The sequence below is a fragment of the Ostrinia nubilalis genome, chromosome 30, assembly GCF_963855985.1.
Source record: "Ostrinia nubilalis chromosome 30, ilOstNubi1.1, whole genome shotgun sequence".
NCBI classification, from domain to species: Eukaryota; Metazoa; Arthropoda; class Insecta; order Lepidoptera; family Crambidae; genus Ostrinia; species Ostrinia nubilalis.
In genome coordinates, this window is record NC_087117.1 from 3,649,019 (window position 1) to 3,666,213 (window position 17,195).

Consider the following 17,195-nt stretch of genomic DNA (forward strand, 5'->3'; position numbering starts at 1 on the left):
AGGAACACCCCGACGGAGCGGTGGCCCTGGTTCTTCTCGTCGGCCAGCATGTGCAACACCCTTACCAGCTGCAGTGTGGTGGAGTGGCCGCTGCGGAATCCGAATTGCTCGTCTCTCAACGGGACGAGCGGGCGGACACGGCGCAGCAGCAGGCGTTCGAAGAGTTTCGCTAGGTGGGACAGCAGCGTTATCGGTCTGTAGCTGGCCGGGCTTCGGCGGTCTTTGCCAGGTTTGGGCAGCGTGATGACGCTGCCGGTTTTCCACGCCCGGGGAAAGTGGCTGGTGCGCAGGATGCCGTTGAGGATGCGCGTCAGCGTCACCATCGCTCTCCCAGGCAGGTTGGTGATGGCCGCGGAGGAGATGTTGTCTGGGCCGGGAGCCTTGCGCTTGTTCAGCCTCAGCGCAGACTTGCGGAGCTCAGCGGGGGAGATGAAGTCGTCCCCGCTGAGCGGAGGCGGCGGAGAGGACAGCATCTCCTCGACGCAGCGCCGCACGTGGTCGTGGTGGGCGGTCGTGTCCGCGTCGGTGGCGGCGGGGTGCGGGGTGAACTGCACCTCCAGGTGGTCCGCCAGTAGGCGGGCGCGGTCTGCCGCCGCGTAGTGGCGGGCGCCGGTGGCGTCCACCAGCGGGCAGGTTGATGTGGGCGGCCTGGAGAGCTGTCTGTTCAGCTTGAAGAGGTCAGCGGTGCTATCTGTTACTCGGTCTATGTGCTTCTCCCAGCTAGCACCGCGCCATTCCTTCACCGCTGCAGACACCTCGAGTGTGAGGCGGTTGAGTTCCGCCTTGATTCTGGGGCAGCGAGTTGTTGCCCACAGTCGTCTAAGGTTGCGTTTCTTGCGCAGGTCCTTAGTGATGTTGGCGGGGAGGTCGTCCCGCCGGTTGCTGGCCCTCGTGCAGACGGTGGTTGCCGCTTCTTTGGCAGCCAGCACGCGCGAGGTGAAGTGCTCGACCGCTGCCTCCACTTCCTCAGCGTTAGAGAGGCGGCCCTCGAGAGTCAGGTCGGCCAACTCCGCCTTAAAGGTCGCCCAGTTGACCTTGGCGGGTGGTTTGCGGGGGTTTATGGCGTCAGGGCGGGGCGCCAGCGTGACGAGGATCGGCAGGTGCTGCGTGTCCAGGTCGTATAGCGCCTCGACTTCAATTGGCCAGGGCACGTTGTGGGACAAGGCTATGTCCAGCACGTCGGCTTTCCGGGCCTCGTCGGAGGGTATGTTGGTGGGGGCCTGTGGTCCGTGGGTGGTTATGTTTCCCCTCTCGCATATCTCCAGCAGTCGAACGCCCGCAGGGGTCGTCATGAGCGATCCCCATACGGGGTGTTTGGCGTTGAGATCGCCGACCAGGATGGTGGGTGTTGTGCCGGAGAGTGCGGAGAGGAAGTCGCTCTCCACTACTTGTGATTTGGGGGGGCGGTATGCTGCATACAGGCGCAGCTCCTCGCCTCCCGCGTGTATCGCTACTCCTATTGTTCTGGTGGAGGAGTAGGATAGGAGCTCGAGCTCCTCGTGCACTATGTCGCGCCGGACGAGTGCTGCGACTCCTCGGTAGGGTCGACCCTGGTCCGAGATCTCGTCACGGCGGTACACGAAGTAGTTCGGGACCTTGAGTGAGTACGCTGGGGTTAGGATGGTCTCGCCCAGGAGGATTACGTGCAGGTCCTGCGACTGGGCGAGAAGGCGGAGCTCCTGTGTCCTGTTTCTGATGCCCCCCGGGTTCCAGTACAGGACACGTAGGCCGTCTAGTGGCGTTGGCTGATGAGTGCCAGTCCTTGGTGTGCTACCCCCCTCATGTCCTCTCCGTTGGCCATCGCCAGTAGAATTGTCTGTAGGATCTGCAGAACCAGGAGGAGGAGGGGGGTTTCGGCGTTTGGGGGCATCGGTGCGGCGGTGGGGGCGGTCTGTGCTGACCACTGTGGGGGCTGCGCGTTGTTCGCGGTGGGCGCCTGTGATCGCACGCGTGCGCGGGGGTCCTGAAGTATTACCGGGCGCGGCTGAGGGGGAGCACGCGCGAGGGGTTGGGGGCCTGTCGTGGGCCACGGGACGCCATGCCCAGAGTGGGCGGCTTGGTGGGTTGATGGCCCCTGGGTAGGAGGTGGGAACCTCCATGCTGGGGCCAATTGCGCGTGGGGGTTGGGCGTCCTAGCGCGGTTTGAAGGGGGCGCCTGTGCAGCGACAGGCTGACCAGGAGTGGAAGGGGGAGGCTGATTTGGCGCGGGTCCCACCATGGGTCCGGCCGCTCCCTGTTGGGAGGAAACTATTTCTCCGGCACGCCTCTTGCTCCTTCGGCGGGCCCTGCCTGAGCGTTTCCGGCGTCGCGAGGACGCCGGTGCAGGTTGGGGGCGGGCTGTGCGGTCTGTTGGAGGGTTTGCGGGGGCCATAAGTGTTGCGCCCTGTACTGGGCCTTCTGCCGTCTGGTGTGTGTTGGACAGCACCGGGGCAGGGCGAGGTTGGTGAGGCGCCGGAGTAGGGCGTGGTTGCCTCGCTGTCCCTGGAGGGGGCGGGCGGGGGCCTACCTTGGCTGGGCGAGGTGGGTCTGGTATGGGGGGGTGCGTTTTGGCCCCCTTTGCGCGTGCCTCTCGCATGAAGGCGGGGCAGCGGCGGTCGTTCGCCGTGTGCGCGGCTTTGCAGTTCGCGCACTTGGGGGCGTGGTCGCGCGGGTGGGGGCAGTCCGCGACAATGTGCCCCTCTCCACAGCGCACGCATCTCGGCGGGCGGTGGCAGCCAGCGGAGGCGTGGCCGAATGCCTGGCAGCGGTGGCATTGTGCAGGCCCGCTGCGTCCTCGCCAGGCCTCGATGACAATGCCTGGCATGTAGAGGAGCTCGGTCACCGCATAGAGGCGGGAGAGCTCCTGCTGGTCTAGGTGGTCCAGCTGTACGTGGTAGAGGCAGCCAGCTCTGCCCCTCCTCGGGGGGATGTGCCTCACGTGCTGGACGTGGTAGCCCAGCGAGTCCAGTGCCGCTTTGAGCTCAGCGGGGTCGGTGTCTGCTGGGAGTCCGCGGATGGCTACTTTTGTGGGGAGCTCTGTCGGTAGCGCGTAACAGAACCAGTGAAGGTCTGCGTTTTGGCGTGCCGCCTCGACGAGGTGGCGCTGCACTACCCGGTATTCCTCGGGCGTACGCGCTATAAATCGCACCCCTGTCTTGAATGGGCGTGCGTTGGGGGGGTGGCCCAACTTTTCGCTGAGCTCCCGGAAGTGCTGCGTCCAGTTGGGTAGCTTCTCCACCACTATTGGTGGGTAGGCCCGTTGGGTGCGAGCGGTTGTGGCGGGGTCGGTTGTAGGTGGCGCTTCGTCCATCAGCTCGACCTCTTGCCCCTGTTCCGGCTGTGGCGGGGGGGGGGAGGGAGCACTCAATGTCGCGGCGTATGTCCGCGCGGGGCTGTTCAACGCCGCGTAGGACGTTGGGGCCGTGGAGTTCGACGAGGCCGGCCGAGGAGCTACGTAGTCCAGGTAGTCCTCGTCGGAGACCACCTGGGGGGCCAGCGTCCCACTCGGCTGGCTGCCTTCGGCTGTCGTGCCTGATCGGCCCTCCGAGGAGAAACGGGCCGAGGAGCCGTGGGCGGATGGCGATGCGGGCGCTGAGACGGACCCGACCGGGGATGCGGTAGGGGTCCGCAGGGTGTTTTCCCCGCGGTAACCCGGGACATACCTCTCTATGGGCGATATCTGTGGCTCCGGTGTCGATGCCCTCTGCTTCGGCGAGGGCCCGACTCTGGGTCTCTTCTCCTCGGAGAGCGATCCCTCTGAGGAGTCCGGGTGGTGTCTGGGGCGGCGGTGGCTGTCGCGGCCGGGGAGGGGGGCGGGGGGCCCTTGCTGGGTCGCTGCGGTCGGCTCGCGGCTGAGCGCGGCCGGGCGCTGCCTCGGCTGGCCGCTCGTGGCGGCGGCGGCGGGCTGAGCGGGCCTCGCAAGAGGCCTGTACGCCGGCTGGCGCTGTGGGGGCGGCACTTCCTCGCCGTCCGACATTTTGCAGGACGTGCAGGGCGATGGAATGTTGATGTTTTCGCGGGTCGGCGAAAGACAAGTTCCAGTGAGGGTAGTCGCGATGTTCGAGTACCTCCGTGATATTTTCGCAAATATTCGGTGGGTACTCTACGATGTCAATCTACCCTCACTATGCGCAATATTTTCACGGCACAACACAAAAAGCGTCACTGTCGCGGGTAATTGCGTCCAATTCGCGGAAGAGGGAGATAGCGATATCGCTCTCGACACTCGCACACGCACTCGCGACGGCGGGACTCTCGACGCCTACGGCGGAGACGGGCGCGCGACGCGGTGGTGCTGCTTCGCACCGAGCTGGAGGGCGCGGCGACGGGTCTCGACGCTTCTGCGGAGACGAACTGCGGCGCGACTGGGTGGCTCGGGCGAAGGTGGCGGAGGGTATCGCGGCGGATCGGCTCGCGCGCGGGTAGTAGTCGGGCAGAGGGTCTACGACGCTTCCGCGGAGCCACACTGCTGCACACGACTACACTCAACGAACGCGATAAAACCGAGGAGAGGAGGGGAGCGGGACAAAACTTACGGTGCGAAACGACGCGTCATGGCAATACCGTAAGGAGAGCCTCTCTGTAGCTAGATGTTTTCTCGTACGAACACTTGAAACTTTTCACTAGCATGCATCTGAAATAAATTAGTTTCGCGAAAAATTATTCAACATATTAGAGAATTTAACGCGTCACTGACATCTCCTATAGTGCTCCCGTGCGTCTGTGATGTATATGTCACTGTATGAATCACGATTCGAACGCTGCACGCGTTTATTTTCAACATTGCCAACCGGACCGACCGAGGGTCGTGTTTAAATGTTGTTTTTCTCCATTTATACGGTTATGATCGATATTTTTTCATGGACAAATTGAAAGCGAACATCCCAACGACCATACGCATCGATGAATCGTCAATATTGGTATCGCTTCGGACCGTATTTATCGCAATAGACTCGGGGGTCGTAAAACATGAACGGCGGCCTCTCCTGTGTCGTTTGTTAGGGCAGGCGATCTCGTAGTCATACGAACTACCTATGTTATGCTATTAAAATAATTGTAAATGTATCGATTGTGCTATTATAATATGAACATAATAAAAAAAATTAATTTTTCACATCGAGACACGATAATTGTTTTGACGAAAGCGCCGCCCGCCATCTACAGCCGTCGCACCGTTCACAGACAGTGGGACGCGGGCGAGTGAAGATTCTTGCACGTCCATGTAAATAAACAAAATAATTTTACTGGGCACCTTATGCGTACTAGTAACAAAAAAAAAAAAAAAAAATACTTTATATGGTACCTACACAATAATAACATTATTTATTTTTTATTCCGCAGGGACGGAGGAGTGTGGTACCTACGCGGTGCCGCGCTGCCGCCGCAGATTGATGGCGAACGAATCGAATCCACCAACGACGAGGCTGGTCACAGGTGCGACAGTAATATTTTATTATAATATCTATTTATTATTTTCACATAAATTTTGCTGTTGTATTATTTAATCTATATGAGTGATAATATGAAATGAAACATTGGTATAATGTATAATTATGTACCTACTCTAAAGACGTTTTATGACATTGACGCACTTATTTATAGTAATTGTTATTACAAATAAAATTTGTTTGACTTATTTAATATATTTTTTTTACAAAACCCCATTTTTATACTTTCCACAATATTATTCCATAGCCCCGATTGAAACGTTCCAAATTTCGACATCAACAATAATAATTTACCTATCCATTCCATTCCCGTGCCCCCCTAACCTAACATATTGTGTAATGACGATGAAAGAAGTACATACATTTATTTTCTCAAACTCTTCTTATTTGCATAGTACAGGCAGGTAGGTATATTATATGTATGTATTTATGTGCTGGCGGCACCTAGGATAGGATAAATTTATGCGTGTGTGTGCGCGAGGTGTGCCATGCCATGTGAGAGCAATAACAGGAATTATTAATATAATATAGGTAGTTAATTATTATTGTGTAAAGTCTTCGATAGAAACAGTCATTATAATTAACGAAATTTGTGCGGCCCTGAAAAGGGCCTTTTGTGTATTTGTGATCGTTTTGCGATCATCCTCGTAGCGTCGTAGTTGCGCCAACAACAAGCAGCGCGGCGATGATGATGCGCCACACGACGACGATTCAGCGGCAGCGGTTGGTTTAACCACCGAAACCGTACAGGGTGCGACCTTGACGCTTCAGAGCGTAGACGACGTCCATGGCGGTGACGGTCTTCCTCTTGGCGTGCTCCGTGTAAGTGACGGCGTCACGGATCACGTTCTCAAGGAACACCTTCAGCACACCACGCGTCTCCTCGTAGATCAGACCGGAGATACGTTTCACGCCACCTCTGCGAGCGAGACGACGGATGGCGGGCTTGGTGATACCCTGGATGTTGTCACGGAGCACCTTCCTGTGGCGCTTGGCGCCTCCTTTTCCCAGACCCTTTCCTCCCTTACCGCGACCGGTCATCTTGCTTGATTTGGTTCAGTGGTTTCGATTTACACGTGCGCACACCGATAGTGTGTGCGAGAGACGATTACTCGAACGAGACTGTGCCCGAAACTAGGCAGAGCCTGACTTTTATATCATTCGTAAAGCGAACGAGGGGCGGGCGGCAGCGGGGGGGCCATGTCTTCTCTCACTCTCGCGTGTGCGAGCGCTAGTGCGACAGAGACGGAGTATCGTTGATGATTTTACTTTAAAATAAGTACCTATATATTTTTATATTATGTTATTATTATATTAAGTAATAATTAATAAATTCCATTGAATTAAAAACAAATTAATGGAAAAGAAAAAGGGGTTCCGTCTCGCTCTCGACTAAAATAATGCGTCACCACTCGCACGACAGAGATGGAAATATTCAACACATTCTCTCTCTCTCTCTCTCTCTCCCTCGCTCGCTCGCTCGCTCTACGTGTTATATTTTTCTTAAAAAATAAATAAAATCATCAATATCAATTAAATAATTATTTGTGTAGGTAATGATCCGGGGGCCAGTTCATGCAGGCAAATGTAAGTAACAATGAAATGAAATTTTGTAATTATAGAAAAAAAAAATAATTTACTATCGAACAGCTCACAATATAGGCCTACTATTACTATTTATTTTGTTTCTCTTTCATTCATATTCAATTTGCATTGATTGTTGCGTGCGTGCGCGTAAGAGTATTATTGCAGTTCATTTATTTACTAGATAGATATAGTGTTAAATAATTTATTGATCGGCATAAATAATAATAAAGCAAGCAAGCAAGCAAGTGAGTAAGTATGTATGTATGTACACATTATGACGTGTGTAATAAAATGTTAAACTCGGACTCGTCATCGACAGAAACTTGTGTTGGTGGACACACATTAAGAATCATATGCGGCCCTGAAAAGGGCCTTTTTTGTGTTTGTTTGATGCGCGCGTATCCTCCTCGGACGACAGCGGCGGCGCAGAGCAAAGTCGAGCGCGAAGCACTTAGGCGCGCTCTCCTCTGATCCTGCGCGCCAGCTGGATGTCCTTGGGCATGATGGTGACGCGCTTGGCGTGAATCGCGCACAGGTTGGTGTCCTCGAAGAGGCCCACCAGGTAAGCCTCGCTGGCCTCCTGGAGCGCCATGACGGCGGAGCTCTGGAAACGCAGATCGGTCTTGAAATCCTGAGCGATTTCACGCACGAGACGCTGGAACGGCAACTTGCGGATCAAGAGCTCCGTGCTCTTCTGGTAACGACGAATCTCACGGAGTGCCACGGTACCGGGCCTGTAGCGATGGGGTTTCTTGACGCCACCGGTGGCGGGCGCACTCTTGCGAGCGGCCTTGGTGGCCAGCTGCTTCCTCGGGGCTTTACCGCCGGTCGACTTACGAGCGGTCTGCTTGGTACGGGCCATTGTACGTAAACGTAAAACAACTTTTCACAAATGCAAATTTTACAAGAGAGCGGAGCGGCGGGTCGTTCGACGTACGATCCTCTAATAAAACATGTACTTTTTTTTTTTTTTTTTTTTTTTTTGAAGGGACGCGCGCTGGTAGCTTGAAGAGCTTTTCCAACTTCACCGGGCAGAGTGGCGAGTACAGAAGGTACTCTAGCCGTTTGGCGATCGTCGGTGCGCGTGCCGACGAGGCCGAGTGTGGGCTTCGCGAAGCGAAGCCCAGGCTCGTCCGCGTCGGTCGCAGACCGACGTTCGCGATCGGGCCGTATCGAGCGCATAAGGCGCCCGATCAGTGGCGAACCCAACTAGAGGGTTGCCCTCCGCGGTGTTGGACCAAAGTCCAGCCTACGGCGGGCTCACTCTAGTGGGCCCGATCGAGGGGACTACGGACGCGGCCTGAGGGCGCCACGGTAGGCTCGGACCTCGGCTCAGGCCGTGTCCGGGGGACGGATAGGGGAGAACCGGCCCGGTACATGTCTGTACCGTCCGAAATGGAAAGCAGGGCCTCGTACTCGCCGGCGAGTACGGTGTAACGAGCTACTGTGTTGTGGAGTAGTTGGCGTGCTTAAGGCAGTGATGTCTGTGTTCAGAAATTCGGTAATAGGATCGTCCGGGTCGTCTAGGACATGCCTAGGTCGTCGGTATTGGGCAGCGACATCTTTCTGGGGTGTATACGTGGCGGCGCTAACGATAAGAGGGTTCTTGTGGTTGATCGCTTTATCAAAGTAGCGGCGAGAGGCTTCTTTCATAAAGTGATCAATCGATGGGATCTCGAAATCTCTATGGAGATTCGTATTACGCACGAACCACGGGGCGTCCGCGGCTCGGCGTAAGAATTTGTTTTGGAGGGTCTGGAATTTCTTAAGGTCTGTGCAGGAAGTGTGAGCAAACACCGGACTGGCGTAAGTCAACACTGGACGGATGCAGGTTTTGTAAATTGTCAACTTATTTCTAAGTGACAATTTACTTTTCCTTCCAACTAGGTGGTAGAGTCGGTGGATGTAGTGGTTCGCACGGCTCAAGACGCGTCTGAGGTGCGGAGCGAACGATAATCTCTGGTCGAGGGTGACACCTAAGTACTTGGCCTCACTTTTCCAAGGAATAGTTTGGTCAAATAAGGTGAGATGGGTGGGGACGTTAGGACGAGTGCGAACCGGAGGACGTTTCGCAGACAAAGCCCTAGAAAAGTACACTGCTGCACTTTTTTCGGGATTTACCTCGATACGCCACTTCCTGAACCATTCGCCTAATTGTGTGACTGCGCGTTGGAGCGCCAAGATGACGTAATTCCGATTACGTCCGGACTTGTAGAGTGCGGTGTCGTCCGCAAACAGGGCTAAATCCGTATTCGGATATTTGGGGATGTCATTGACGTACAATGAAAAGAGGATGGGCGAGAGCACGGAGCCCTGGGGGACTCCGGCTCTAATGGGGCGGGGGGAGGAGAGGGAGCCATCTACTCGGTAACGAAAGGTGCGATTCGATAAAAAGTCACGTAAGATGTGCACGAGACTGTCCGGCACACCGAGTTCGTAAAGCTTGTAAATCAAGCCATTGTGCCAGACTTTATCGAATGCCTTCGCTACGTCGAAGAATAGCACTCCTGTCCCTACGGGTGGCTTAGCAGTGAGGCCGCTAAGTATGTGCTCCGTTAAGCGGTGCACCTGTTGTACGCAGGAATGTGAGGCGCGGAAGCCAAACTGTTCGTTTATTAAGAGATTATTAGAAAAAACATAATCTCTTAATCGAGAGACAATTATACGTTCGTATAACTTACCCATGGTCTTTAAGAGACTGATGGGTCTGTAGCTTGTGGGGTCAGCCAGTTTCTTACCGGGCTTCGGGATGCCAATGACTTCTGCCTCTTTCCACGCGTCGGGAAAGATGCAGTGAGACATGGCCGCGTTGAAAATAGCAACCAAGAGGTATACTAGGGGGGCGGGCAGGGCGCGTAAGACTCTATTAGAGATACGGTCCGGGCCGGGGGCTTTGTTGGGACGGAAACCTTTGATTATCGTTCGCACCTCGTCGACGTTGGTCGGGTCTAGGGTTGTGGTCGGAGGGAGGGCGGCTCTACGTTCGACTTCGCTGTCCACCATGCGGAGGTGGGCAGAGTCTACTGGGAGGGTACTGGGGGAGCACTGTGCTTCTAGACTGTCGGCTAGACATTCGGCTTTGGCGTCGTCGTCAAACGCAAGCGTTTGATCGGGACGTAAAAGCGGTGGCGTGGACGCTACGGTGTCAGACTTAAAGGCTCTCGTCAACTTCCAATAGGCTTGGTGAGATGGCGAGATTTCTTTAAGTAGATCATCCCACTGATTGTTACGGAGTTCCGCGATACGAGCCTTGACAGCGCGCTGTAAGGAACGTAAGCGGACTCTGTTTTCCTCGGTTGGATAAGCGTCATAATCGCGAGTGGCTGCGTTCTTTGCCCTCAATAGTTCTCGCGCATCGTCCGGCAACCTGAGACGGTGGTTAGCCATCGCAGGCACTTTCCTAGACGAGTCGCCGATGGCGACCGAGATGTGACTAGTGAGCGCATCGATCGCGTGAATAGTTTCGTGAGGCGAAACTATATCGTCGGGGATTGAGGACAGTTGTGGGCTCTGACAGTTCCCAAGTTTTACCTTGAGTTTGTCCCAGTCCACAATTGTCTTCATAGTGGGTGTAGACTCAGGAGAGCCTAGTTGTAGTACGACCGGGCGATGGTCAGAAGTGAGCGCGTGCATGGTTTCTATAGAGTGTAGGCGGAGGCCTATATTCTTTAGAATTGCCATGTCCAGAATGTCGGGCCGATGCTCGACATTGTAAGGATAGTGAGTGGGCGTCATAGGGACTAAGATGTCAAAGATGAGTTCCTCAGAGAGTTCGCTTAACATGTTGCCATTGGCAGTGGATGTTACGCAACCCCAATGAGTGTGTTTGCTATTAAAGTCGCCGCCAAGAATGACTGCACTATTCATAGCAAAGAGGGCCTGAAAGTCGCTCCTTAAGGGAGTCTTGTTCGGGGAGAGGTAAACCGAGCCGATGAGGATGGGCTCGTGTCCAGTCATGGCTAGCCGACAGAGTGAGACTTCTAGGTTAGAGAGAGAAGGGGGATCGACTAAAGCACAGTGCAGAGAACGCTTATAATAAATAAGCGTGCCGCCGCCACGTGTGGGCCTATCGTGTCTAATGATATTGTAGTTCGCTATCCTAGGATTGCGAATAGAGGGTGTTAGGAGGGTCTCTTGAACCAGAAAGATGTCGACCTGGTGGTCGGTAAGGAACTGAGTAACCTCGTCCTTCTGCTGTCTAAGACCGTTAGCGTTGAAAAATGCTAAGGTGATTGACCGGGGTTTGATCCTAGCGGTGGGATTAGCCATTACGGAGCGTGGAAAGAGGAGATAGCGTAGCAAAAGTCTACGTGTTCGGCGAGGATAGTTAACCTATCCATGATGTTGCCTTCGCCATTAGTCGCGCGCAGTTTTGCGGCGATCACAAACATCTCGCCGACATTAATTTGGCCAAAGAAGTCTCTGACCAACTTAATGTCAGCCGCAGGTGAATGTGAAGGCTGGGGCTTGGCCTGAGGGGCCGGGACTTTGTGGGCTGGTGCCTTAGGGGCAGGGGGACTTGGGTTAGGCGCCTGTTGGGTAGGTGCCTTTGGCGTAGCCTTAGGGGCTGGATGGGGTTGAGGAGCCTGCTGGGGCGCGGGAGGGGCCACAGCTGTTTGGGTGGGTGTGGGAGTAAGGCTGGCAGCCTGGGTGTAGGCCAGAGGCCTAGCCCAAGCATTGGGCCTGTTGGGGCGGAGGCTAGGAGCCTCACTTGCTACCGCAAAGTTGCGAGTAGCATTGATCTGCCTGGGGGCAGAGGGGATGGGGGCACGCGGCTGAGTGCGTGGAGCCCGGGGACAACCGCGATAATTCGCAGGATGACCCTGGCTACCACACAGTATGCAGCTCGGTGGTTCGGTGGCTGTGGCCTTGTCACGGACACAGTCGGCTGTGCCGTGATCGCCTAGGCACTTGACGCACCTAGGACGGGCGTGACAATTACGGGCAGCGTGCCCGTAATGTTGACAGCGGTGGCACTGGCCGGGAGCGCCGCGCTTTCGGGGTGGCTCAACTTTGAGCCCGGAGATGAAGCAAACCGTTTTCAAATTGAAAATCGATTTCGCTTCGTTGGAATAGTCCAAGACTACTTGGACAAGGTCAAATGGTTCACGTGTACGAGTCCTGTACAGACGGTGAACCTGTTTGACGGGAAAGTTTTGTGCCTTGAGGTCGGCCAAGATGGAGGCGGAGTCTAGCTCCTTGGGAAGGCCACGGATAACAACCCGCAGCTCCCTTTCCTCCTCGCGAGGGAAGGTATGATAACCGATACGGTTTTCATCAAGGAATCGAGTTAGGGCTCGGTGCTCGTCCGAGGTGGACAAGGACACCTTAATGCCTACATTGCACGACTTAGCGTGCGAGAAATTGATGTGGCGCTCCTTGAGCGCGCCGGAAATTTTGTTCCAGGACGCCTTGTCCTGGACAAAGACTGGGGGGACTCTGGCAGTCCGGCCGGTGCTCGACTGCGAGCCGGAGGGCTGGGAAGATTGCGAGGGCTGGGATAGGCCCGAGTTGGCCTTCAGCGCCTTCGCAGGGGGGGAAGGAGGGGGAGAGGCCGCGGATTTGCGGGTCCTCTTCGGACGACTGACGGTGGTGAAGCCACCGTCATCGGCGTCTGAGACAGAGTCACATTCCATGTCCCTACTGGGGGCATGGGATTGGTGATCTATCACAATAGAGTGCTCGTTCGTGAGCGGGATTGGTAGCGGGGCCGAGTTAGGATCGCACATGGCGTCCTCGGGACATGACGGGGAAGCAGGCTCCTCATAGACGGAGCTTGCGAGGGATTTTGCCCGTATGTGGGCTTTAAACCCGGAGAGAACCTCCGGGTGAGTGGCCCGGAGGAACTTTAATAGTTCCTCCGTGTCCATGGCATGGAGGGTGTATTCGCGACGCGTGAATCTACACCGGTTCGCAAGTCGCAACCACCGAGAAGAGCCGGCAAGAAACTCGGTGGTTATAGCGGTGTGTAAGTCCCGCACAGTCGGTGTAAACCGAGCGGGGTGTGTCGGAAAAGTGTGCCCTAACCAATGTAACTACGTCGCAACGTAGCAACGCCGCGACGTAGGGTGAGTACCTACTCCTAGCAGTCCTTCAGGAGGGCCCCGGTCGCAAAAACAACCAGGGATACGCTCCTTCAGGGATGGAAAATAGGGAGGGGTAGGGGGGGTCACGCCCGGCAGTGAAAAGACTGTGAAACCGAGTGTCTCAAGGGCGAGGAGGAACGCCTCACCCTCTCAAACGTGCCTTCCAGGAGGCCAAGGTTCACAGCCTAATATACCGGCGGCGGCAGGAAATTTCAGCGCCTTGAAAAGGCACTGTCGGTCGCTCCCAATCGAACCGAACCGCCTTTAGAAAGGCGTTTAACTACGCTTGTTCGTTATCACCGTTAGGTATCCCAAGCGCAGCCGCGGGCAAGCCACGTAATTGTGACAAAACACCACAGAAACAAGACTCGCAGAGCGAGGGCGATAAGCTCGACGAACTCGGAGCGCAGCGCATGCGAGCGGGCGGGCGAGGCGGAGCGCACGTCCGTACCGTGCGAGCGATGCGAAGCGAATCCTGACTGGGTCTGTGTGTAAAACATGTACGCGCGCGCCACGCCGTATTTATAGCCGACGATGTATACGCCTCTCTTTCTCACTGCGTGCGCGCTCTCTCTCTCGCTCGCACGATTTGTTTTTTTTTTTTTTTCATTCGCGTTTCAAAAATTCAAAATAATTGTTTAAACATAGACGTAAGTAGTTTCATTTCATAAAATACTACTACGTCATAATAAATACTAATGAACGAAGCCTCCTTTCAGGCGTATAATTTGCCTGTGCCAGGATAATAACTAGTAAGAAGTGTTATATTGTGTAATTTCCACTCAAAATCAACAACAAAGCAATAATTATTAGGTACATACATATTCTAGGCTAACTAATTAATTATTCTACGACAAATTATTATATTTTTGCGTTTTGAGTTTTCCTCTAGCCGGATATATTGTGTGAGAGTTTCTTTTTGGAAATTCAAAATAATATTGATTGATTGATTATGTACAAAAATGATACAAATATTTTATTTAAACAGTGAGTCTGCAGTACGAGTAAGTGTGTGAAAAGTATTATTTCATAATTTAATAAGTACTAGCTTAGTTTATTAACTTCATAGTTCGTTCATAATTAATTTATATTTTTTCCTGTTATCTGCGAAAATTAAAATAATGTAGGTATTGTGTTGATTGATTCTAATTTACCTTCGATATTTTATAGGAGTCATTGTTATTTTTAGTTGACAATATTTTATTTTTTTCTCTAGTTCGCTCACTCTTCACTGACAAGCACAATCTGATACGTAGACAATTATTAATTATTTACAATGCTTACTATAAGCGAACAATAAATAAATAAATAAGCTGTTGTGTTGTGCGGCGAATGTGTTAAATTTTTTACAAGTAGGTTACCTAAGTAGGTAGGTAAGGTACATTAACATTTATTTACGTGACACGCCATCGACAAGAAACTTTTCAATTTATGATATGCATTTTGTGGCCCTGAAAAGGGCCTTTTGTTTTTGTGTCGTGGTTGTGTTTGGTGTAAAACACCGACAACACGAACGACGACGACGACGACGAAGCGCTGCCAATTCACTTGGAGCTGGTGTATTTGGTGACGGCCTTTGTGCCTTCACTGACGGCGTGCTTGGCGAGTTCACCGGGCAGCAGCAGCCTGACGGATGTCTGCACCTCCCTCGACGTGATCGTGGAACGCTTGTTGTAGTGAGCCAGACGGGAAGCTTCGGCGGCGATGCGTTCGAAGATGTCGTTCACGAACGAGTTCATGATCGACATGGCCTTGCTGGAGATACCGGTGTCGGGGTGGACCTGCTTCAGCACTTTGTAGATGTAGATGGCGTAGCTCTCCTTCCTCTTGTGCTTCTTCTTCTTCTTGTCAGTTTTGGAGATGTTCTTCTGAGCCTTGCCTGACTTCTTGGCGGCCTTGCCACTTGTCTTGGGCGGCATGATTGTTTAATGGGATAACGACGATAATAATGTATATCAGCTTACAACAACTCGACCGTGCCGAGAGTGACGAGCGAATGTGTAAATTTTTCGGTAGATTGGGGTTTACCTCAGTTACTGTCAGTTCAAAAAGCGACCGCAACGCGGTGTCACTTCGACCAATAGTGTCGTCGCATTAACATGATATTTCTCTCTCGCTCTGTGCCGTCTCGCTCATAACGCATTACGGTCTGTGTTGTTGATGGGTGCGACGAGCGAGTGAGTGAGATGGCGATATGTGAGGAGCGTTTCTCTCGCTCACTCAACTCTCTAGTTTGGTTTCAGTTTTATAATAATAATAAAAAAAAAAATGTATGTATGTAGGTAGGTAGGTAGGTACGTACGACATAAAAAATATTATGCAAGTGCATTACGAGTAATGTAGATTTACATTTTCTCTCTGTCTTTCTTTTCTCTCACGAAACGCAAAGCGCAAGCAAGATTTTAAAATTAATTTTAATAATATATAAAAAAATATTTATATCAATAGATCAATCGCATCACGTTATAAATACTAAAATATTTTTCTTAAGGATTTTTCATGCTCAAACTCGAATCTACCTATGTATTTACGTACGGGTATATTTTGTCTCTCTCTCTCTCACTCATAATTAGGCATTTATTTATTTTGTCTGTTAACCATCATGCCGACTTTTTCAGACAATCAATAAATTATTCATTATATTGTGTAGTGATAGTATTTATTATTGTATAGTGTAAGAAGAGATTTGCACTCGTGTCAATCGTCAAGAAACATTTCATAAATACTCAAGAATCATATTGCGGCCCTGAAAAGGGCCTTTTTGTTTGAAGAAACGTGCACACTCTCGATCAATATGTATACAGCAGCAGAGTGCAGCATACATAAATGATGCGAAAACGCGGCGGCGATTTATGCCTTCTTCTCGGTCTTCTTGGGCAAGAGCACGGCCTGGATGTTGGGCAGCACACCACCCTGGGCGATGGTGACGCCGGAGAGGAGCTTGTTCAATTCCTCGTCGTTGCGTATCGCCAGTTGTAGATGTCTCGGGATGATCCTGGTCTTTTTGTTGTCACGAGCCGCGTTACCGGCCAACTCGAGCACTTCAGCGGCCAGGTACTCCATGACGGCGGCCAGGTACACGGGCGCACCGGCACCGACACGCTCGGCGTAATTGCCCTTACGCAGAAGCCTGTGGATACGACCGACGGGGAACTGGAGACCGGCACGGTTGGACCTGGACTTTGCCTTTCCCTTGACCTTGCCACCCTTGCCGCGACCCGACATGTTGTTGTAGTTTGTAGAGAAATAAATCAACACACAAAGTGAACGTGTAACGACGAGCGCGCGTCGAGACTGTCTGTGTCAATTTTTTTTTTTTTTTTTTTTTTTTTTTTTTTTTTTTTTTTTTTTTCGGACTGACTATGCTGATAGCCGTGAGCGGCTTTTTCAGCTTCACCGGACAATAGGTGAGCGCAGATGGCTCTCAACCTCAAAATTTAAGCAACGAGCCTAAGGGCGCCCCCGAGTGGGGCTCGAACCTCGGCCTAGGGCGTTGCTGGGGGACGGTAGCCTAACGTAGGTTTGGGGAGAGAAGCGGCCCGGCACGTGCCGATACCGCGAGAAAAAGGGACGGGTCGAAGGGGACCGCGGCGCGAGTCCTCGCCGGCGAGGACGGTAGATCGGTTGGAGTGGAGTGGTGCTAGTTTTCGCGAGCTGTTGGGCGGCCTCGATGGCTAGGGTGATGTCGTCGTCGGGATCGCTGAGGGCGTTCCTGGGACGACGTCTGCGCGGGGGGGTGGGGAGGTCCGGCGAGTAGTTCGCCGCCCCGGAAATGAGGGGGTTCGGGTGGGACGTGGCAGAGTCAAAATAGTTCTCAGATAATTGCTTGAGGTACGACTTAATAGTCGGTAACCCCAAGTCAATATGGAGATTTTCATTACGCAGGTACCACGGGGCTCCCGTGGCCTTGCGCATGAACCTATTCTGGAGGACTTGTAACCTATGGATGTGGGAGGGGGCGATGTGTGCAAACACTGGGCCTGCATACGTGAAAATGGGACGAATGCAAGTCGTGTAAATTCTCAACTTATTTCTAAGCGACAATTTACTACGACTGTTTAGGAGACAATGGAGGCGACCTAGAGCGAAGGACGCT

At 53.1% G+C, this 17,195-nt stretch overlaps 4 protein-coding genes across 4 annotated transcripts; all 4 read right to left on the reverse strand.

Annotated features, from left to right (window-relative positions):
• Window positions 1-5,319: 5,319 nt before the first annotated feature.
• On the reverse strand, window positions 5,320-6,999 carry LOC135086183 (histone H4). Its single transcript, XM_063980986.1, has one exon. It carries the CDS (start codon window positions 6,465-6,467, stop codon window positions 6,156-6,158), a length of 312 nt encoding a protein of 103 aa, XP_063837056.1. The 5' UTR covers window positions 6,468-6,999; the 3' UTR covers window positions 5,320-6,155.
• Window positions 7,000-7,082: 83 nt separating this feature from the next.
• On the reverse strand, window positions 7,083-7,941 carry LOC135086179 (histone H3). The gene has a single exon (XM_063980982.1). The coding sequence runs from the start codon at window positions 7,873-7,875 to the stop codon at window positions 7,465-7,467; it is 411 nt and encodes a 136-aa protein (XP_063837052.1). The 5' UTR covers window positions 7,876-7,941; the 3' UTR covers window positions 7,083-7,464.
• Window positions 7,942-14,060: 6,119 nt separating this feature from the next.
• Window positions 14,061-15,489, reverse strand: LOC135085850 (histone H2B). The gene has a single exon (XM_063980634.1). It carries the CDS (start codon window positions 15,016-15,018, stop codon window positions 14,644-14,646), a length of 375 nt encoding a protein of 124 aa, XP_063836704.1. The 5' UTR covers window positions 15,019-15,489; the 3' UTR covers window positions 14,061-14,643.
• Window positions 15,490-15,762: 273 nt separating this feature from the next.
• Window positions 15,763-16,405, reverse strand: LOC135086181 (histone H2A). Its single transcript, XM_063980984.1, has one exon. It carries the CDS (start codon window positions 16,322-16,324, stop codon window positions 15,950-15,952), a length of 375 nt encoding a protein of 124 aa, XP_063837054.1. The 5' UTR covers window positions 16,325-16,405; the 3' UTR covers window positions 15,763-15,949.
• Between the last annotated feature and the right edge of the window lie 790 nt (window positions 16,406-17,195).